The sequence below is a fragment of the Corvus hawaiiensis genome, chromosome 5, assembly GCF_020740725.1.
Source record: "Corvus hawaiiensis isolate bCorHaw1 chromosome 5, bCorHaw1.pri.cur, whole genome shotgun sequence".
In the NCBI taxonomy this organism is placed as follows: Eukaryota; Metazoa; Chordata; class Aves; order Passeriformes; family Corvidae; genus Corvus; species Corvus hawaiiensis.
Window position 1 is genome coordinate 64,245,595 of NC_063217.1, and position 22,235 is coordinate 64,267,829.

Here is a 22,235-nt window from a genome sequence, read left to right on the forward strand (position 1 = left end):
TGCCCCAGCTTTCCAGTTTTGAATCTTCTCCCATCTACTCTCTAAATCTTGCTGCCAAACCTACAGGTAGTGAGCAGTGACATGGATTCTTGAACAAGGTAACTACAAGGTTGTTATACAAGGGCCATGCTACTGATTACAGTAGCACTAAGAGCTGCTTACAACAGCAGAGATGACTTTTATCCAAACTTAATTCAGCACTATTTTCTTTATATACTGTATGAACAAATGCATTGTCACAAGTGCATTTTAGAGATTTTATATTTTTGAAATGTATACAAGTAGGCTCTCTAATTGTTTGTTACCTATAAGCAGGCAGCATATTTTACCCCTCAAGTAATTCTTCCCTCTCAAGCTAGACATTTTAATGGTCAAATACATGTGTTTCCAACTAACACTAAAGGATAATAGTCAAGTACAGCATTTTGACATGCAAGTATATCCCTCAGCATCAAATACACAGCACACAGCAGCCTGGACTCTGCCATTCATACATGAAATATTTTGCATATATTCACACCCAGGAGTGCAAATCCTCTTTTATCACAAAGCAGTCTTCACATCCTGCAAGCATTTAATAACTACAGTAAATAATTTTAACAGTCATACAGACTTAAATGTGCTATTTTTAAGACATTTTGTAATACCTACACTGCAGACTGAAGTGTCTTGTATATTCAGTAACATCAATAGTTAACATCAGCTCAACAGTTCTAGCTCAGCATAACACCAGGACTTACCATGAGCCTGACTAGAAGCTTCAGTGAATCTACACTGCCACCAAGTGCAACCCAATCTACAAGAAGAATCACCTCGATCACAACACAAAGTAGAAAACTCCCTTTCAAACAGGGACACTTGAGAAAATACATAGGTACAACCTAGCTGATTCAAGAGTGTTTTAAAACTAATTTGCAGAAGTAAAACAAAACAGAAAGTCTCATAGGAGTCTATCCAGCCTGGATTTTGCAGCTGATTAAAACAGGTGAGAAGCAGACCCAAAAGTGTTTAATGAGCAAGATGAAGACAGTCACAGGAGACCAACATAAAGGAGAAACTGCCTTTTATCTTCCCACCTGAAAGCATGCAAGACTAGATGTTTTTCCTCAAGAGCAATTACCAAAGCAAAGAAGATACCATCAACTCCTCAAGCTCACAAGTGGGAGCACTGGGGCATTATTGACTGCTTTCTTTTTATTCTTACTTGAATCAGCACAACTGATTATAAGAAAGAGCAGTTTGAGAATAAAATTGATACAGCAGACCCAGGTGGGTGGGATCACACAATTGTTATGCCCTTTGAACAGGAACCAAAACCAGTGTGCAATTTCTATTAAAGAGAGAATTTTACAAAAAACAGTATGAAGTACTTTTAACTGTTTTCTCTTCTAAGACTCTGTGTTTTACCAGGTCACACTTTTTACTACAACCTAACACCCCACATCTGCAAATTAACTGAAGTAAAATGAATGCAAACTACCTAATGCCCTAATACTTAAAAACAACCAACCCAAACCAACCAAACCAAAAGCCCCACCAAAACCCCCACAGGAAATCACTTCTCACCCACAGTAATGCTGTAAAAGCAAGCATCCTAACTTAGTCAATGCTGTGACAGACTAGCTGAAGAATATGATTTTCTTCACCAAATGAGTGCCAAAATTGGAATTAAACCCCAAAAGACAGCAGAGCTGCAAACGGAACTTCTCATTGGTAGTTCACTGTATTCAGCCCCTCTCCCTCAGCAAGTGACGTAGCCAGTGTCATCATCAGAGGAAATATATTGCAGACTATACCCTATCATATACATGAGTTACTAGGACAGCTGATCTACACATGGGCACAGGTAAATGTATTACTTGCATCTGCAAGTCCCCAAGAGGAAGTACAATGGAGAATGGACTGCTCAGCCAAAACAATTCACAGATTTGACACTCTGCTAATCCTCTTCCCTAAGGTTCTGAAGCTTGAGCAGATTCATGGTGGACAAGGAGTTAGACTAGATGACGTTTAAAGGTTCCTTCCAACCCAAATTATTCTACAATTCTACAACAAACCCTTTCAACTACAGCAGTGTGCTCTTAGGGGACCCCACAGTTTCCCCCAGTGGCAGTCATGGATGTAGACTTGGGGCATCTGACAGCAATGCTGGCAACTATGATGCTGTGAGACCTATGGCAGTGGGAAGCATTGGAATCCTTGGTCTTTGCATTACCTAAGGTGTGCACTTACAGCACAGGATATGCACGTCTGCCACTCTGACGCCATCTATTTCTTCTGGCACGGTTCAGATGCAGCACTTACAAGATAGTAAATTCAGGTGCTGTGCAGCTCAAGGCTGTTTTCCAGCACACTTCCTCTCTCTATAGGTAGACAAGATCAGGTCAAGTCACTAACATGCACTAATTCAAGCTAAATGTAGTAAAGAAGATTCTGAAAGCATTAGGAGCTACTACTTGCCATGAATTAGTGGGTCTTTTGAGCACTAACCATATCAAACAGCTCAGTAGCTCCAGGCAAAAGATATTCCACCACACCGATTCAATTTCATTACAAACACAAGATGTATAAACCCAAGGACTTAAGAAACCACACAAATCTTACAGCTATGTTAATACTGAAAAACTCTGGAGCAAACTTGCATAATTTTCTGCTGTCAAACTGAAACCAGCTATCCTCTTGCACTGCTCTAAAGTGTTAATTAGTTGAACTGTTGTGTGTAACAAACAGCTTCAGCAATTGCCTGGTTCAACAGATTAAGAAATCCTCCTCTGCACATCACACCTTACCTTTTGGAAGCCACTGATACCTTCATAACTAGCAGTGCTTGGTAGAATACAACCAGAGGAACAGAACAAGTTCCAATTCAAATTAGTTAGGAAGAATGTAAGAAATATGTGTACCTTTTCATTTAATACTAAGGCAGAAAAAATTCTATGCTATGTCTACGCTTTTGAACTGGTCTCATTCCCATATTTAACAAAATTCAGCTGGAAACAGGGGCTGACAAAGAGTTAACTACAGCTCTTTTAGAATACTAGAAATCCTCTTACTGAAGACAGACTTGCTGAAAAACACCCATTATTCAACATCAGTTCTGTTGGCCTGTACTTCCTTACTTTAGTCTCTTCTTGGGCAGAATTATCACGAATTTGGCCCTGTCTACTAAAATACGCTGACTTCCATCCATGACCCTGGAACCCCTACATTCAGGCTTCACCCCTGAACTCATTAAGAAACTGACTGTAGCTCACAAAAGATCCCATGTGCACAGGATATGCTTGGCTTTTAAAGATCATCAACTAAGTGTATCAATTCAAATTCCAAGATCTGGCATATTGGCTGTTCTGGACTTAGACCTGAAGCGTCCATGTATCTCGCAAAATAATCAAGATACATGGAGAGGCTATTGACATTTTCTACCCTTGTATTACACCTAGAGTACTCCTCACCCTTAGCACTGAGGTATTCAAGATGAGGTCTGGTAGCACTGAGTGTTGAGAAGCAGTTAAATGGGTCTATTATATTACAAGGTTCACTGATTCTGTGCTATCACATAAGCAAACAGAAATCCCTGTAACAAGTCTCATTGACCTCACTTTTAAGGGTGGCAATGAATAATTGCTAATTTTCTCTAAATTCCCTATCAGCAAAATCAGAAAACACACAATTCCTTATGCCCAATCCTGTTGCATTGACACAGTGCTGCTGCAGACAAGAGATTTAAACCTGAGACATCCAGAAAAAGTGCAATCATGAAAATCTTATTAAGAAAACCTTTCAAAAACAGAAATAAATACAGCTTCATCAGATGCTAACCAAAATAAAGGGTAGTACCATATAAATGGAATTAACTCCCCTGCCCCAATTAAAACCACATTGGGTTCAGTTAAGAGTATCTATAGCCACAATAATGTAAGACTGGCTATAATCTTACAACTGTGAGGATGTTTCTGTTAATTAGTCTTTTATTTTCACCAGTGAAACAGGTAAAATTATGCTGCTCCTCAAAAATTTACAGCAGTCAATCATGTTTCTACAATTTCTGACAGCCCTGGTGACAAAAAATGGCCTAATTTGGTGAACAGGCTTTAGTAACAGCTGTATTGCTCAAGAGAATCCTCAATGGCATCCTAAAGTCTCAAACACTAATTAATTTTTTTAGCAGGTTTGAGAAACAGTTCTGAAAGACAATTATCAGTGATTCTACTTAAAGCAGCAGATCTATCCTGTACTTCCATTCCAGTATTTCTGCCAAGATACAATTTCTCTTTCTACTACTACTGACCAAGCAGGGTATTCCCCGTGGCAAAGAAAAGTGATTGACATCTCAACAGACAAGCTATTGGAAAAGCCTTGCTAGCAATTCCATATTTCAGCTGAGAGACAGTACATGGTAAAATTCCAGTGGTGTGCAGACTTGATTACTGTACAGCCATGCAAATGCAATCACTAGATGGCAAACAAATTGTGCTAATTTATTTGGTTACTGATAAAAGTGAAATCCTGGAAATCAAGTCTTTAATCTTGAATTATGATGACTTAAGAGATTTCCAAGTCTGTCACCGCAGCAATCTTAAAAGTCAGCACCTGAATTTCTATGGAGAGAACATTATTTTTAAAGGATTCATGCTGATGGAAGTATTAGTAAAGGAGAAGCACTGGTCTGTCTAGTTTCAAAGTGGAGGGACAGAGAGCACATTCTGGAATGAAGCAACAGGAAGATGGCCCAGCAGGAGGGACTTGGCATATTTACAGCAGAGGCATTTAAGAGAGGTTGTTCAACAGGCTTTTTATCACCAGGAAGTTCCTATATCACTTACTAGAACACTGGTCAAAACCAGCATGGAAAGGAAGACCACCAGCTCAATGACAATGCCCTCAAGCACTGCAATGTTAAGGTAAAAACGACCACATGAAGGTGAAATTCCAATGGCCCTATCCTGCAGCAGACACCCCGGTTACTGGAATGCCCCAGTGGAGCACATAGGTTCTAGCTACGCCCAGTCAAGCCTGCACAGCACCTAAGGAAACTGATAGAAGATGAAAGACGAATAGCCTCCATATGTGATAACGGCCATGGCTAACCCCCAGTCCTGAACAGGGAAACTCTAACCTTCACACAATGTAATATACACCAGCTCAGACCACAAGGCATCTTCTTCCTCAGTACACTACTTCTACAGCACCTAATACAGTTGTGAGCCAGTGAAACTGTTTAAACAAGGACTAAACACACTTACACACCTGCATTGCTTATTTCCAACATAAAATACAACGATGTTTCACTTCTTAAATACTTGGACTTTTTTTCTGTTTGCTAATTAAAGGCTAAGCTGACTACCCATGGTGAGAAATACTTGCACTACCTTAGTCTGCCAGAACATGATGACTCCAAGAACTGCATCCTCTGATGTTTCAAGGGAGTGAAAAACTCTTCCACAAAATATATGTCACCTCTAACAGCTTTGTATTTAATTTTTCTTCAATACTTTTTCAATATATTTAACTTCTACATCCAAAGAAAAGTTAATTGAAGATTATCTTTGGGATTCATGAAATAAAATGGACATCATTGATGAACTGAACCTGCCTGGATACAGCAGACAACTAATTTTGCAAAATGCCAGGAATATTCAAGGAATGTTCATCAGTTATATTTAATTTTAAACAATTAATTAAATAAAATTTAATTAAATAATATTAAAAATAAATTAAAAATTAGTCAATCTTACTTTCTACAACTACTAGTTCTATACTTGAATAGTAAGGGGGGAGGAAATGGAGTAAACTACTTTTTCCATTACTTCATAGTGCATCCAGCCTTCTGTGTACCAAAATGCCAACTTCCCCATTACTGTGTTGTGTTTACTATTCTGCCCTTTCCCCTGTCACCACCTGAATTATTCTCCAGTAATTTCTGGACTGTATGATACTTTTGAACACATTATGTGTGTTCAAAAGTATCATATGGACTCAATTATTTTAAATGTTCAAATGTTGAGATCCACTTTTGCTCTAAATTCCTCAGAATCTCTGAGCAGTAGAACATCTACTTGTAGACCTAACAGCAAATAGTTAAAACTATAAAAACTATATAAGCTAGATACTTTCTTTAAATGGAAGTGCAAGTTTAAGGAGAACGGTGATTGCTAATCCTGTGGGTGGTTTTTTGATTCAAGCTAACCATGCAGATCTCTTTTCCGCTGTCCTGCAGGAACTCTTGAATTGTAAAATGCCTTTCAAACGGAAAAATGTTTCTATCAGAACCTCCACGTACCTGTAAAGTGACTAAAAGAGGTTAGTCTAGTTACAATGTGTTGGAACATGCAAAGGCAAAGTGTACACAGTTCTGAACTCAGAATTTCTCAGGCTAGTGGAAATGCTGGATTGTGAGCAAACCCATACGTGAGAAATGTACTGATCATGCAGGACGTTTATTACTAAACAAACAAAAAAACCAAACTCTGAAAGCTACTTATTGCCCTTTGCTAAGCAAAGCTGGGCAGGTTGGTAACATGTGTGTTACAGGTATACATCTTAAAAAAAGAAAAAAGAAATTAAGCCTCAGGAATTGAAAACACACACAAAACAGATTGAAAAAACCCCAACTTTATGCTTTACTTGCAAAAATAGTTATCTACTTAGCTCATGTGTTTATTATCTCCATGAAAATAAGCATGGGAATGGGTTTATACATCTGTTAACAGCCTGTGTACCAGTAATTACGTATCTGTAGGGTATTGCATCCTTTCAATAACACTTGGGTCAGTTCCCAAAGCATCTGTTGAAAAAAATATCATCCAGGCATGCTTAACAGGACACATGGCCTGGCTGGGCCAGGAGGCAGCATGGGTCCACCCAGGACCACCTCATTCCTGGCCAGGGGCTCAGAGCTGCACAGACAGACCTCAGCTCCTCCTGCTGCTGTTCAGCCTCCCACGGGACACTACAAGAGGTGGCAGAGGATGAAGTGCTACAGTCTCCAGAAAAGATGGTGTAGAGTGAGGAGAGGCTGCAGGAAGAGAGAGGTGGAATGAAGGCACAGGAGAAGAGAAGTAATTTTTCTTAGGGCCTGCACTTAGGACTTCCTAAAAGATGTCTCACTAATTCAAGTCAAACATGTAACCAAAACTTCACAAAGTAGGGTCATTATCCATAACAAGGCAGACAAGTAGTTCATTAGCAAAATTTTCAGTATGAGGAAAACCAGCTTCGAGCCTTTTCTATTCACCACATGTTATAAAGATACTGCAGCACAGGGCAGTCTTAAATACCAGACTACACATCTGTCATCCCTGTGAGACACAGAAAAAGATCACAATGACACAACTTTTAGTCTATCCAATACATCAAACTCCTCAATTGTTATTAAAGATTTTCAGTTTTAAAAAAAAGTGTACAGAAATCTGCTTGCACTGGGGCACACCTTTTCTAATCTGAATCAAGTTATGAATGCAAGGGTGCTGAGCCAGCACTTTCTCCAAGGACTCTTATTCCTTGTTTGTTCCTGCCCTCCACACAAGTACTCAGACAAATCCAAGCAAAGGGAAAAATTAAAAAAAACAAACAAAAAACCAACCAAACCCGCTCAGATTTAAACACAGACAAGCTCCTTGATTCAATCTGCCCTGTAATCACACAAACCATCGTCAATGCAAAGGAGGATGGATCACTGAGCATCAAGGCTAGATCTTTACCAGACCCTAACAAAGCACAACTCATACCAACTCCAAAGCATGACTGAATCTTTCAAAGTAGAAATTAGATTCATAGTTCATTATATTTACTTTTTAACCCTAAATGAAACTGCATGTCTCATGGTCACATGCCTGTTCATAGGGCTTTCTAGTTCTATGTGTTCCATTTTCATAAAATATTTTGGAAAAAGAGGTTACAGAAGACTGTACACATCCCTCCCACTTAAGTGGCACAAGTTTACAGAACCTTAAGAGCACTGTTGCTCCAACAGGACAACAGTACTCATCCTACTTCTGATCTCTGGAAGGACTCAAAATAGTAGCTTAAGTCTCTTTGAAAGACAACATGAGATTTTTAGACAAAACCGACTTCTTCTGAGAGAAAAAGGTATAGTGCTTGATCTACATACAGAACCTTCTAAACAAATCCACTGAAGTTGCTCACTAACAAACTTGAGACATTTCCAATTCAACCCAAGTCCTTAGAAATACAATGTTCCTGCAACACCGCATAAACCTGAAACAAGTTCCTTAAGATGTAGCTGAACTGGGCACATTTTGCTGGTATTTGGACTGTAGACCATCTTAACCTCATTCAAAAAACCAGGCTTATTGCCTAAATTCCACTGAATGTTCTCTCATCCATATGCCACGTGCCACCCAGAAAAATCGACTGAGAAAGTTCCACAGGAGTTGGCTGCAAGTTAAACTTCGGGAAGACTTCAAAACCTTCATCCTTCTCCACTGCCTCCTCTGAAAGCCATCTTCCCACCGACCAACAAACATGATTACCGTCTATAGCAAAAATCTGAGTTATAAAAGAAAAAAAAAATAAATAAAGCGAATCCAGGGCGGGTAGTTCGGCAGGACAGCGGCTGCAACGGCGAGCAATGAATGAAGGGGCCGCGGGGTACTTCCCGGAGCCCGGGGTGCTCCACCGCAGCCAGCACCGGGACCTGGTGGGCGAGCGGGGAGACGCGGCGGCCCCCAGCACTGCCCCAGCGAGGCGGGAGGGGCGTGGGTGACAGGCGGCGCTGGGACCGGCCTGCCCCAGCCGTAAGGAGCCGCGTTCGGGGCGGCGGCGCCGGGGCTCCGCTCCCCGCCGGCTCGGGGTTCGAGCCGGGGCCTCCTCAACCCGGTCCCCGCGGCCGAGCCCGGGCCTCCCGCCCCGCCACTCACCAGGATGCGCTTGAAGAGCGCGTTCTCCTTGGGCGGCAGGCTCACAGACGGCATCCTCCCCGCCGCCGGCTCCGGCGCCGCCGATGGGCTCCGACGAGGAGAGTGAGTGGGCGGGCGGGCTGCGTCCCGTCCCCGCCACTCGGCCGCCGCCGCCGTGAGCCTTCCCACTGAAGTACAGCCGCCCCCGCTGCCTGCCACCCGCGCCGCCGCGGCTGCGGGCCAGGGCCTTCCCGGGCACTCCCGGCCCCTCCGGCCGCCGCGCGCGCCGGGCTCCCCGCGCCAGCCTCGGGCGCGCTCACGTGGTCCCGAGCGGCCGCGGAACCGCCGCCAAAATGGCACCGCGGAGCTTCCCCAGCCGGGTCACGGTGAACCCGCGCATGCGCCACGGCCCCGCGCCGGCCCCGCCCCGCCAATTGTGTGAGCCCCGCTACGCAGTCGGGGCCGGCCTGGGGCGATTTCGGCGGGGTGGCGGCACTGCTCGGTGCTGGTGGCGGGCGGGGAAGGGTGGGGGGCCATGGCGTTGCGCAGGGCTCGCCGGGCCTCGCGCGGCGGAGCTCGCCCGCGCGGGGCACGGACGGGGCGGGGCGGGGCGGGGCGGTCCCACCCCCACGGGCGGAGCCGGGTCCGGTCGACAAGATGGCGGCGGCCCTGAGGGGGGTGAGGTGTTGGGGACTGGTGGCGGCAGCACCCAGCCTCGGTGAGCAGCGGTGGTGGCGGGGCGAGAGCCCCTTCGGGGTAGGCGAGTGGGGTCTGCCCCGGCCCGGCCCGGCCCGGCCCAGTGACTCAGGGCTGTGGGAGCTCTGCTGCCTGTGCAGGCGGCGGCGGCGGCGTCCCCGCGGGCCGGTCTGCGTCTAGTATTAGAGCAAGCTGCGGTGGCGGCTTCTCTCCTTTTACTGTTTTTAATCAAAGCTCATTAGTTACCTTTAATCTTTTATTTTTCTGTTTTAATTTGGTGTTGCTTCCTGGCGGGGGGAGGGCTCAACATGTCTCGCTGCGGTGATGGTGCCGGCCTTTCCCAGGAAGGCTATGCCCTGAGTGCTCTTGGTTAGGCAGGGGATGGGAGGTGGGGAAGGCCTGGGGCTGGGAGCTTTAGGTAGGGGACAGTGAGAGGCACCTTTATAGAGCAGAAGATGCGGGAAGGGATAGTTACTGTGGTTGGGGAAGGGGCAAAAGGGACTGCTTTTGAGTTGTTGGCAGCCCCCCGGCCCCTCTCTCACAGATCAGGGAGCACATGCTGCGGTGTTAGCTACGAACAGATCAGCTATCACAATGCTATGGAGACCGCATCATCATTGCATTGGTTTGGGGTTTGTGTTGTGGTTTGGTTTTTTTCCCTGATTGCATGAATGTCAATAAGTACTTGGTGGTCTAAACCTGAGAAATGTTAATGCATTTGTAATCTTGTGCCTTTTTAGCTTTTACTCGTTCTGCATTTGTTGTGAAAAAAGCGAATAGTGCCCAACCAAACTGGCTGGGAGTTGGCTTGGCGTTTAGCACCAGTGCTGCCTTGTGGGCTTTTGTAAGTGTTTTCATTTGGTTTTGTTGAATTTAACTATTCTTAAAAATCATAGTAGTGCTATGAATGCAGTGACTACAACCTACTGAGTTTATTGTGGTAATGGGTGGTCGTAACAGGTGTAAAGATTTAGGCATGATTATGTTCATTATTTATGTTTTCCCAGCTTTATGTTGTGCCCTTATTTAAAAAAATGAACAACTTCTTCAGCTTCTCTCTGTTGCAAACGTAAAGCACCCACAACAGAGTTAATTCTTCAAGCCTGTTGGATTAATGCTTTGGCATTATTTTCCCTGTGGATCTTAACAAAAAAAAAAGACATAGGGATGTGCCCAGATAAATGTATTTATCAGACTACCAATGCGTTCTCTTCTTATTTTTCAGCTGATTAAGGTGGTTTTAGCTGATTTCAATAGATTAAGACCCCTTTTTCCTGAGCAAAGTGCACATGTAAGATACTCTCTGTTTCAGAGAACTCACAGACTTCAGTTGTTAAAGCAAACAGGGTGTAGTAGCTCTCAGGAAGAATCAGGCAAGATAAGCAGCACTCCCCAAGGTGACAGTGTTTTCAGAGTTGGATGGATTCCCTTTGGGGTTTTCCTTTTTTTGGGGGGTAGTGAATTAATTGGCAGTGGGAGGCCCCCCCCCCTCCCCCCCGCCCGTCAGGAGAAAATGTTTATCCTAGGCATTGTTTCCACACCTTTTTCAGTTGATAATTTACATATGTGTTCTGGATGGCTTCAGTTACATACTGGTTTGCATTCTGATAACAGGTATTTTATATTCTGTAGAACTCTTTTTGTTGGCTGGATCCAGCTGTGAATTGTATAGCTGTTTATAATGTACTGCTATTTTATAGCTTATCAAGCAGCATAATGAAGATGTAATGGAATATGAAAGAAGAAAACAAGAGAGAGGACATAAGTGTACAGGATGTTCATAGTAAGTGTGCACATCCAAATGCTTTTGACTTAGCTGAACACAAATACTGAAGATCTTTGACATCTCTTAGGAGTCAAAATACTGAACTGACTTAGATTCTTCTCTTACTTTTTTCCTCTATACTTTGTGTCTTGGCTTTTGCTATTCTTGTAACTCATTCCCAGCTTTAAAATGGTAAGGTGGCTGATCTGTATTTTCATATATTCACTTGTGTGCATATTCTCTCTCAGTTTTCTATCTTGGACATGCAAACTCTTAGAAAATAACACATCTCTTACAGTGTCTATAATAAATAAAGGTTGTAAATTGAATACCTTATAAATGGCTCAGTGGCAAGGAAACAAGAGTGACTAAAGATAGATATCTTTCCATCTTTTTTATTTTAACATGTTAACAGTGGGGTATGTTTTTTCTCAGTTTCACTTCTATATTACACATAAGATGATGTAAAGTCAATGCCTGTAGATGGGCACTATAGGGCAAATTGTATGTGGTCATTGTCCTTTTCGGTATAAAAACATATTTTGTGTTTCTGCCACCTAAGAAGTCTTTGGGGATTATGGCCTCAGAGCAATTAATATGCCATTAATTCCTTATACTAAGAGAAAAACTTGTGCTGTGGTTATTTTTCCCCATAAATATTCCTTTATAGATGAAAATGCAGGATGTTATGAGATGTTTCTAACCACTTTCATCACATCTAAATTTTTTATTGCTAAGAATTTTTTCTCTTCTTTCATAGGCTGATGACATACTCACAAAGAGGTAACATGAGGACCAGTTGTCCTACAAATAAATGAGCACAGAAGAAGTAAAAAGTTATCTAATTACTTGTATGTTCATACATTTCATGTGCATAATTAAAAATAAATTATAAAGTCTAGAAGAAACCTGAAACTACTTTCTTTGCCATTAATATTTCATTCTGCTGGTCTTGAAGTTGTTTTATTGGCATTTCCATTTCATAGTTTACCAGTCTTACTTTCAAAACTGCCTTTGCTATTCTGGAAGGTTAGGTTAGACATCAGTTCAGATGAAGTTGAGTAAATATTCCAGAAGTGTATTTTTGCTCTGCCATCATTTTCACTGCTAAATTTATAAAATAAGCAAATATAAGAATGGCGCCTGTACAAATGCTAAAATGTGCATTTTCCTGTGAGCATTTTGGGAACTGGCCATACCTGAAAGTCTCACAGTGGTGAGACTACACAGTCAATGTCAGTCTTGGGTATGAGCCCTGCCTTCTGAACACTTCTGCCCTCTCTTCGTGCATCAAGGTCAGTCAAGGACAAAGACTGGAAAAATGGCATCATGGCAGTCGGCAAAATATGACATTAGATAATCATGGAGGGGACAACGAAGCTCTGTATAGAGAAAGGATGAGGAACAGGGCAACTACCTAACAATGTAGGGAGGACAAGGATAGCTGTACAGGTTTGACTCGGAGACGGCCATGACTGCGACAGTCGACATGATTCCACAGCAGCAATTCACTTCGACTGTTTCACTGCTAACACCGAACGCCTTTGGCACGGTGCTTAACCTGAGTACCCTTCGCCGTGAATTTAGTTGATTTCTCCTTTTTTTTTTTTTTTTTTTTTCCTCTTGGAGAAATTCCTTTTAAAGTAAAACAGTAGTTCCTCCCCATCTTCCCTCTCCTTGGTAAATGCCGTCCCTGTTAGTCCGGGTCTGTTCTTGCAGTCAGTACCGAACGCCAGTGGCCGTTTACTTGCCGCGGGGCAGGTCGGTGTCGGCAGCTCCGGGCACTGCGCCGGGTACTCTGCGCTCCGGAAAGACGCTTCCTCCTCTCGCTGCAGCTGGCGCTCTGCTCGCTGCCCCTCTCCACCGGCGCCATCCCCAGGACGCTCCCGGCCGGCAGCAGCGTCCAGGTGCGCCGGGCGGGGCTGCGGCTCGACCCGCCCCCGCGGCGCCCGGGGCGGGACCGGTGCCTGCCACCGCAGCCCCGCGACGACGAGCAGCAGAAACTCGGTTCCGTTCTGCTCCGCGCCGCCGCCGACTCCGCCGCTCGCTCCGCCGCCACCATGTCCCTCTGCAGGGCTGCCTCGCAGGCGCTGGCCTCCCGCCTGAGCAGGGCTCCCGCGGCCGCCAGCCGCCTCAAGCAGCGTGGTACGCGGGGCCGCCGCGGAGCCTGCCCGGGGCCGGGTGGAGGTCACCGGGACGGTGTGAGGGGGCGCGGGGTGGGCCGGGCCGGGTGGCGGCGGCGGAGGGGACGCGCGAAGGTCGCGGGCGGGGGGAGCGCGGAGCCGCGATAGGTGTAGCCGGGGCGGGCGAGAGCCGGGCACGGCTGCTCGGTCATTCTGGGCTGTGAACACTGGCTGCTTCAGACCTCCGCCGCGACCTGCTGGACAGCCGAGCCGGCCCGGGACCCCCTACCCCCGCCCCATGGCAAAACGGTGGCCGCTGCTGCCTTCCCTTCCGTATAAAATAGCAGGCTACATATCGCCCGGTAGAGCAGCCGGAGCGGCGGTGCCTCTGCAGGGCTACCGGCCCCGGGAGGGAACGGGCGCAGACCCGATGTGCTACAGCCGTGGCTTTTGCCGCATCAGGGTTGTGTAACCAGTGGCAAAAAAATCTGCCAGCTGTGTTGGGCGATGGCAGCTCGCTGACCACTGCTATAGCTAGCAGCCCCGGGGAGAGGGTTAAGGAGACACTGCTGCTGAACGAAAATATAAATATACGCAAATCCGTTAGGATGCCCGGCTATTGGAGCAGAGTCTGAGAAGTGTGTCATGAGACAGATGATGCTAAACATAATCTGGCACACGATGGCAGTATTTTGAGATTGCGATTATTTTTGCAGCTGCCAATTGCAATGCTCAGAGCCATTTTATTTTTCATGAGCTCTTTTTCAATGAGACATTTCTCATCTGGGATCAAGTCACAAACTTCAGTGGAAACCTTTGTTGACCAAGAGAATTACGTGTGTTTTTCATGGGTCTCTTTTTGAGATGTACAGATGAATCCAAGACTGTAGTAAGAAATAGTTTATCACAAATAAATGGGTAGCACTGCTATTAAGAGTTAATATGTACCCAATCAAGTATATAAATTGTATAATCCTACCTCTCTGCCCTGTTGGCCAATTCATGAGGTGAAGGGTATGTATCAAAGTGTCAGCAGTCTGAGAATGAAAGAACATGAATTCAAACGAAAAAGCTTTTTTAAAAATTCCCTGTTATTAAACTGAAGAGAGAATTCATTACTTCTGCTGATCATAAGGAATAAGGACAGATTAATTCTTTCACCTACATTAGTCAGGAACTTTTTTACATTCCGTTTTTTTTTTTTTTGACATTCCTTAGTCTATATAGACTGTATCCAGTACTTGGAAGCTGATGGGAGACAATGTAGTTTACAGAAAAACTCACCTCTTAGGAACAGCTCACTCATGGACCTTGTTCATTTGAGCACCATACCCTGTGTTACTCAGTCATAGGATACATCAGTAGGCTGTACCTCTCTGTTTTATACCCTTTTTGAATCATCCTTTCCCATACAGAGTTCAGATTCTATCGTTCTTTTTTGTGATCGTATTTTAGCAGCACTTTACATCAATTTACCTAATGGTTCTTATAGCACCTTCTCGCCAGATGTCATCTGGGAGTGTTCCTGGTTCTTCTGGAGACAGCATGATGATCTATCTCCTTGCTGGTGTTGCTGCTTTTGGTGGTTTATTTTATGTAAGTGTTTGGGGATGGAGCTGTTTGTGCTTTCTGAGCTGGCATGGTGTACGGTGTGTTCTGGGTTAAAGAGTATGGTCAAGATGCAAACCATCAATGAATGTAGATATTGTAGCATATAGCTAAGTGCAGCCTAACTTAGAAATCAGCTTAAGAGAATTTAGTGAAACTGAAAGGCTATTGCTTGCCTGTTCTACTGTTACTTTGATAAGTAGTGCTGGGTCATTCTTAGTGGAAAGCATATTTTAAACTATGTGAAATTGATGTGTCCAAAGATGGAGTAAGGCACCTCCCTCTAACCCCTTACCTTGTCTTGTCAACCACAAACATTAGGAATATCTAAAAGTGGGCAAGGCAGATGTGAAATAAGCTGTCTGAAGCTGCAAGGGGAAGATATGAACCTTGTTAATTTGGGCACATAAAAAGAAGATAAAAGCATTAGTTACTTCAAAAAAGCATGTTAAAGTTTTGTAAGCATCTGCTTTTGTTAAGCTTTTTGGTAACCATTCTCTTCCCTGCTTCTAAATATATTTGACTCTGTGCTTCACATCCCTAAATCCTCCATTTTATTGCTTACTTCTACCCTTCTCCCCCATAATCTGAGATAGTGACTAGCACACCCCAGAGCGGTACATATTTTCCTGTCCCACAAAGTAATCCTCTTGAATGGTAGGCAGCTATTTGTTCAAAGTATCAAACATGTATGATTGCATTTCTGGAGGAATAACATATTCTCTTGCTGTCACATTTTTACCACGTTACAAAAATAATTATGTAATTATCTTTTAAAACACTGTTTTCAATTCCTGAAACACAGCAGCACTTCAAAAGCTGCATGGTATATTGTATTTGCTTTCTAACAATGGAGAAACATGAAATGCATAAATATATTAGTATTGCAGATTGTTAACTTTTTTTAACCTTGCTTAGGATAAATTTTATATGCATTTTAAGATGGGCAGTAGCACTTGCTTAAAATCCCCTCTCTCCCTCTCCTCTCTTTGTGTTTGATAAATTCATAGGGATGTAGCAGTACGTTTAGGTATAATTCCCTTTCAGGCCTACAGACTAGTCAGTTCATCCCATAGCAAGTTTATTGAGCATACGAATATTCTTCGCGAGAGAGCCGAGGGGCGGAAAAGCAATCCTTGGTCAAGGAAGGGTGAGTTGAGCTCTTCTCTCTTGTTCCCTGGGTACACGAGGATCTGGAACAGATTTCTGGATTGTCTAATCAGGCCTTAGCACTGTCCAAGTCCTTGTCTGAGCTGTGCAAGTGGGACTGAAGACAAAGGTGGTTGTGTGGTGTTGTTCTGTTACAAAGCTGCTGCTTCACAAATTTTGGTGGTGGCCTTAATGTTCAGGCAGTGAATCTGGTCTTTGATCCACTGGTGGAGGCTCTTTGGATGGAAAGAGTTGATGTGTGAATACTATTAATTGTATAATGGGTGTTTGATTTACTGGAAGCTTAATGAAACTTGACTGAATGCATAATGCTGTCAAAATCAGTTTTGTTCTTTTGTTTGTTGGTGGGGGGGAGAAGATAATATCTTTTTCTCAGTCAACAGGTTGGCTTCAGGCCATATGCCATCAGGAAACAGTTCAATGGGGAAAAAACCCTACATTTAAAAAACATACTCTAACTTGCACCAATTTTTTGTCCCATAACTTTGATTTTGTCTTTCTAATTTGGGGTTAAATGAAACATAGGCATTACCTAAATGTATGGCAAACCCTTACTTAGCTCTTCATTCTTGAATAATTAGACCGTGTTAGTTCAAATACTTGTAATGGAATGTTGTCTCTGTCTGCATCAATTAGTGTTATGGCATTAATGTAAAAGATAGAACTTTGGCAAGCATGGCCTTGCTAGGAGAAGCAATTAGGAAAACTTCTTAAGGATCTTTTTATATTTTTATTTGGTTGTTATTAAAAAATATAAAGTACTGAAGCCAGAGCACTTGAAGGTGTTCCTTTTTTTTTTTTTTTTTATGTTGACATCTAGGGAATTGATTTAATACATTTGCATGCACACAAAGAATAGATTTGAATAAAATATCTTGAGTTTAAATTTTGTTTTCAGTGTGAGAACATGCTTAAATTGTCTGCCTCTATAATTATTTCTTTAGAAGTTGTTAGCCTTGAACTTCCACAACACATGCTTTAGTTTCAGAACTTTAAAATTACAGATCTTAAGATTTCAAGTAGTAAAATACCTTAATTTCCTAAAAAGAAAGCAGCTGAACACAGTATAGTTTTAAAACTCAGTTGTTTAAATAAATGTTGAGAATTCAGCCACAATTTGCAATCCTTCATTGTCCCTAAAATAAAAATGTAACCAGGACCAAAGTAGATCTTCTCTCCTAGGGACTTGGTCTTCTGCTGTTCAGAGCAGAAGTCAGGATTACCCTCATTACATTCTGACTGCCGTAGTTGGAAGAACGGGGAAGCATTAAGCAAACCTTCCAGTATGTTCCCAATAACGTCAGTGTGTTCCCTCTTTGCTCTTAATGTGCACTTCTGCAAGGTACTGAGTTTTAGCCCTGGCCTACCCACATGTTGGAGTGAAATGCTAGCAGTAATGAGTGCTCAGCAACTAATTTTGGGTACTGTCCAGACATCCCATCATCTGCTGCTTTGTGCTGCTTAGTAAGTCACAACCAGTGACCGATGATAGCTGCCTCCCTTTTTATTGATAGTAAGAAATTCAAAATGTTTCTAAGGCCATTCAGTGAATACAGCTGAAACTTATTTCATATATTATTTTCAATATTTGACTTCTGAATAAATGTTCAACCCAGTTTTTATTTGGACTTCTGAGTAGCTAATTCCAATTCACAGTACAAAACCACCATTGAATCAGCTGCTTTTTAAAATCCTTCTTCATTCCCAGCTGTGTATACCCAAAAGAGGTTTCTGTTCTTACTTTTCCTGCAGAATCCTCTGTGTGCCTTCTCAAAAGAGTTAACACCCCTCTTTCTCCCCTTTTTCTCCCGTTGCCTGCATAGTCATATTTTTGTGTTTATCTTGTCACAGTGTTAGCATAGTATTGCTTTTCCCAGAAGTGCCATTGCAGTTTCTTTCCTTGTGCATTTTTTATAGTCAGTCCGTACACTTTTGCACAGTAAGCATTGCTGATAAGAGCAATTAAAAATTCTGTTCTCAAAGTGTTCTGATAGTTTTTTTAGGGGCACATTAAATCAAGCTTAAAATAAGCTCTAAAACAGAGCTGGTAACAATATGAAGTGGTGGATAGAAAAGCAGCGTTCCAAGCAGCACGTTCATGGCATATTTGCTGCATATGGTAAAAGAACTTTCTAGGTGGAGAACTTAACACTGGAGAGCAGCTGATCAGAGAGAGACTCTTTTGCTAGGATTTTTGTGGTTTCTCTTGCGGGAAAAATTCTCCCCTTACGCCTGAACCCAAAACGTCTATTACAGAGAACTGTACATAGCAAGAAGTCTGTCAAAACAAGAGAAACAATCATTCTAGGGTTCTTTGTTTATTAGAGGGTTGAAATTATATTTAATGGTATTTTAATTAATGACAACAAACATTTAGAAAGAGATCTGATAGCAAATTTCCTGTGGCTCTTTCTAACTGAAAGGTACTCTCAAATTTAGGGAGGGATTTAAAAAGCCCCTGGAAGAAGGCTGACTCGAAGTAGCAGTAGAAAATCTGAGACATCATTTGAAATGTAAAATGATGTTTGGCTTGCAGGATGTTCTACTTGCTTATTTAGCAAATACTAGTTTTGTCTTCCATTTGTTGTTTGTATCCTTTAAGCTTGTTCCTGATTTCCTTCTTTTTTAGCTATGATTTTTCTAACAAGCTGATTCAATCTTTCTAATCTATACTCTGCTTTTACACTTTCCAGACTAAAACACAAGGGAGATCTCTTTCCAAACCCGAGGAAGTTAAATACAAACAAAGGACAGTCGTTCACCATTGAGTACCTTGCAGCCCACCTTGGGATGACTTTATACCTTCTATTGTAAAACTCCATTCTTGTGAGACCTTAAAAGAACTACCTATGTTTGCAAGGCCAAACCATATTGAGCTTTTTACTGAATCTGTTCTATAGAAGTTCTGAGATGGAGAAGCTGGCTGTTCTGAATGAATGCACTCTATTTGACTGTCCAGTAAAGTGTACTGAATGCTGAGCTTGGCTGTTAGCTTGTTCATTGTGTAATGAATTTAGGGGTTTTTTTTAAATAGTGTTTTCTTAAAGGGACATGATCAGGTTTCATAATGCAAAGTTTTGATTTTTACTGAGAAATGAATGGACTTGTGTTGAAACCTGAACACAAAATTATAGGCTTACACTGGCATAAGAAGACCAAAAAATAAAATTGATCTGTTTAGTTTTTAAACAGATAGAAAAGAATAAAACAAACTCTGACTATGTCTCTTTAAGCTCTTTTGTTTCAATTCTCATGTAGTTTACATTGAATTAAAAACTCTATTTCCAGTTCTATTTTTTCACATGGTGAGTGGGTTCTAGTGGTGAACTTGTGATGAACAGTTGGTGTATAACTTTTCCTTTGTGAACTTGATGTTAGTGCATGTTTGCATGGTGGTTGTGCATCTTTGTTGCTTTGTGCTGTTAGTTTTTCATTACTTGTCTCAGCTGAGTTTGAAGTGACGCATGACTGGGAAACACTGTTTTTCAGGTTCTAAGGAGTCTAACCCACAGTGGTATAAACAAGTCTTTAAAAGAGAGTTGTGACTTGTAAAAAGAAAATAGTCAGTCATAAGTGGTCATATCTCCAAGTAAGTGAGCTCTGACCACTTAAAATTAGCAAGTTATTTTCTTACTTATATAAGACCAAATGTCTTATTCCCCATGTGGTAGTTTCACAGAGTCATGCTCCCTCTGGCACCTGTGTGTGTACCATCACTGGCCCTTTCAGCAGAGTGGTTTGAAGCAGCACTTGGCAAGGTCCTTTGTTATCCTCCCCTGCACCCCCAACACTTGCTTTAAGCCACAGTTTCTTTTCTTATCCCATTGAAACATGTTACGAAACTCAGTAATTAAGAATATGGTTTCCTCGTCTTGTAAACATTTTTTGATGCCACATTAGACAATATGGGGGATTAATTACTGATCCTTTTTTTTGTTAATTCTGATCCTGAATCTTAGCTTCCCACTTTAAGTGAGGATGATGATAAAAAGTAGTTGGTAAAATTTCTGTTGCATGCATGCATTTTACTCTCTTTATTGTGTTGAATAAATCCTTAGAAGGTGATGAAGAAGAGATGGATGAAGTCACTGAAGCAGAGAAGGCCATGGAAGAGGCTGATGCAGCAGCTGCTGTTGAACCTGCAGCACAGGATGAGAGTGCTGGGGTATCCCCAGAAGATAGAGGGGAGAATGACTCACTGAGTCCAGAGGTATCCCATCCTGTGGAGGAAGCACAGCAGGAGGCTGCTGCTAATTTGGAACTTGCTGCTAATTCAGAAGCTGCTGCAGTGCAAGGTTAACTTATGAATGTAGTTTTTGAGTGTGTGTGTTGTGGGTTCTAAAGGTCTGCTTCTTACAGAACATTAAGAATGAGCATCTATGTTCCTAATGGAGTTTGTCCTGCAGTGAAAACTAATTCAGGCATTAACTTGACATATCATGAGCATAAAGTAATTAAGTTTATCATATCAGTGTCTCTGAAAACATCTTGCCTGTGGCACCAGAGTTACTGTCTAAAACAAGTAGAGTGAAATGTTTATTTTACTAGCCCATCCTATTTCTTAAGATATTAAGTTGAGCATATGATGTGATCAGTTACAGAGTTGTTTCAGTGATCTAGTTCTCAAGGGTTTGTTAAGGAATCTAAACACTTTAGTTCACTGGCCATTCCAAAGATATTCACACTGAATAATTATATCTATTCCATCAATGTAACTTCAACAGAATCTTGCATAGCAAAGAAAATGCTGTTGTGGTCTCAATTTTAAGGATATATTGGGCTAAATTTTCACAATCCGATAAAACATCTGATTGTTGTTAAACAGTGAAATTGGTAAGTGGCAAAACGTTCAGTATTTTGAACTGTAAGGGTGTTCGAAATATTTTGGTTTACTGTGCTTTTAAAAATTGCAATAATACAAAGGCAAAACTATCCATAAATCACACAAGATACAGGATTATAATTTAATTTGGCAGATTTTTTTAGGTTTTCTTTTTTGTTTTTTTTTACCACTAATATATGTCTAAAACACAGATCAAACAGAGATTAAAGGTATTTTGACTGCTAATCTATGGGCATTTATCGTAGTACCATCAAAGGTGTTAGCAGATTCGGTTTTCACTTTTTTCCTTGGTGATTCCAATGAGGAATGGATGCATCTTAATTTCCTTTTTAACAAATAAACTTGAGAAATAGTGCAGCACATCTAATCGCTCAGTTTTATAAAAGGTCTAGGTATGAATGCAATTTTAATTCAAATGTGAATAGCTCCTGTGCTTGTCTCTAAAAGAATCTATTACAAATAACATTTAAAACAATACTTAGTCTGATCTGCTATAATACAGTTTATAGAAAGCAGAACTACATACCTTGGTAGTGATTATTACTGCTTACATATAGAAATATTTATAAGGTAGCAGTGAAAATATCTAGAGCCCTAAAAATTTCCATTTCTATGGAATATTTAGACAACTTCATTTAGAAAGGAAGTAGTCCAGTGTATGTTAAATTTGGTGAATTAGAGCCAGTAAGAGATATGTTTAAAAATGTCTTGCATCATTTCTTGCTCTACGGAGCAGTTGCAAAATTTCATTTTAATTTCATAAGCACTTGCTTGTGTCTGGAAGTGGTTGTGTATTCCTTTCACAATGCTTATCTAGGAATAACCATTAATTGTTGGATAAGGTAGGATTTTCTGTATGGTAAATATTTCTGCCATTTTGTTGAAGAGGATCTTCCCTGAGAAAGGGAAGCTAGGATTTTCCCTGAGAAACATAGTGCATTAATTGATTAGATACTAGGAAGAAATTCTTTCCTGTGAGGGTGGTGAGGCACTGGAACAGTTTCCCAGAGCAGCTGTGGATGCCCCATCCCTGGAAGTGTTCAAGGCCAGGTTGGATGGGGTTCTGAGCAACCTGATCTAGTGGAGGGTGTTCCTGCCCATGGCAGGGGATTGGAACAAGATGGTCTTTAAGGTCCCCTCCATCCCAAATCATTCTATGATGATTGTGTGAT

The 22,235-nt window shown here is 42.0% G+C and overlaps 3 protein-coding genes across 5 annotated transcripts in view; 2 read left to right on the forward strand and 1 right to left on the reverse strand.

Annotated features, from left to right (window-relative positions):
* Positions 1-9,226, reverse strand: part of NAA15 (N-alpha-acetyltransferase 15, NatA auxiliary subunit) — a 36,519-nt gene extending 27,293 nt beyond the window's left edge. Inside the window, exon 1 of the mRNA XM_048303259.1 lies at positions 8,880-9,226. Within this exon, the coding sequence (XP_048159216.1) occupies positions 8,880-8,933 (54 nt within the window). The 5' untranslated portion in view covers positions 8,934-9,226. The remainder of the gene's footprint in view (positions 1-8,879) is intronic.
* A 242-nt stretch (positions 9,227-9,468) lies between these two features.
* NDUFC1 (NADH:ubiquinone oxidoreductase subunit C1) lies at positions 9,469-12,234 on the forward strand. 2 transcript variants are annotated; one of them, XM_048303262.1, is made up of 4 exons: positions 9,469-9,576; positions 10,295-10,398; positions 11,255-11,337; positions 12,080-12,234. In XM_048303262.1, coding segments are annotated over exons 1-4 (249 nt in total). In that variant the 5' UTR covers positions 9,469-9,515; the 3' UTR covers positions 12,081-12,234. The 2 variants fall into 2 exon arrangements, with proteins under 2 accessions (XP_048159219.1, XP_048159221.1); XM_048303264.1 differs by lacking the exon at positions 12,080-12,234 and having other exon boundaries at positions 11,255-11,338.
* Positions 12,235-13,240: 1,006 nt separating this feature from the next.
* LOC125325805 (mitochondria localized glutamic acid rich protein) overlaps positions 13,241-22,235 on the forward strand; it is a 29,611-nt gene continuing 20,616 nt past the window's right edge. The window contains exons 1-4 of one of the 2 annotated variants that reach the window (XM_048303261.1): positions 13,241-13,464; positions 14,935-15,038; positions 16,098-16,200; positions 20,279-20,515. In XM_048303261.1, coding sequence (XP_048159218.1) covers positions 13,380-13,464; positions 14,935-15,038; positions 16,098-16,200; positions 20,279-20,515 — 529 coding nt within the window. In that variant the 5' untranslated portion in view covers positions 13,241-13,379. The remainder of the gene's footprint in view (positions 13,465-14,934; positions 15,039-16,097; positions 16,201-20,278; positions 20,516-22,235) is intronic. The other variant, XM_048303260.1, reaches the window with a different exon arrangement.

Bases quoted from the DNA above. Each gene is read 5' to 3' on its own strand.
- NDUFC1 (XM_048303262.1), top strand. From the start codon at position 9,516: ATGGCGGCGGCCCTGAGGGGGGTGAGGTGTTGGGGACTGGTGGCGGCA. The intron at 9,577-10,294 runs GTGAGCAGCGGT...GTGCCTTTTTAG, and splicing joins GGCGGCAGCACCCAGCCTCG to CTTTTACTCGTTCTGCATTT. The intron at 10,399-11,254 runs GTAAGTGTTTTC...GCTATTTTATAG, and splicing joins GTGCTGCCTTGTGGGCTTTT to CTTATCAAGCAGCATAATGA.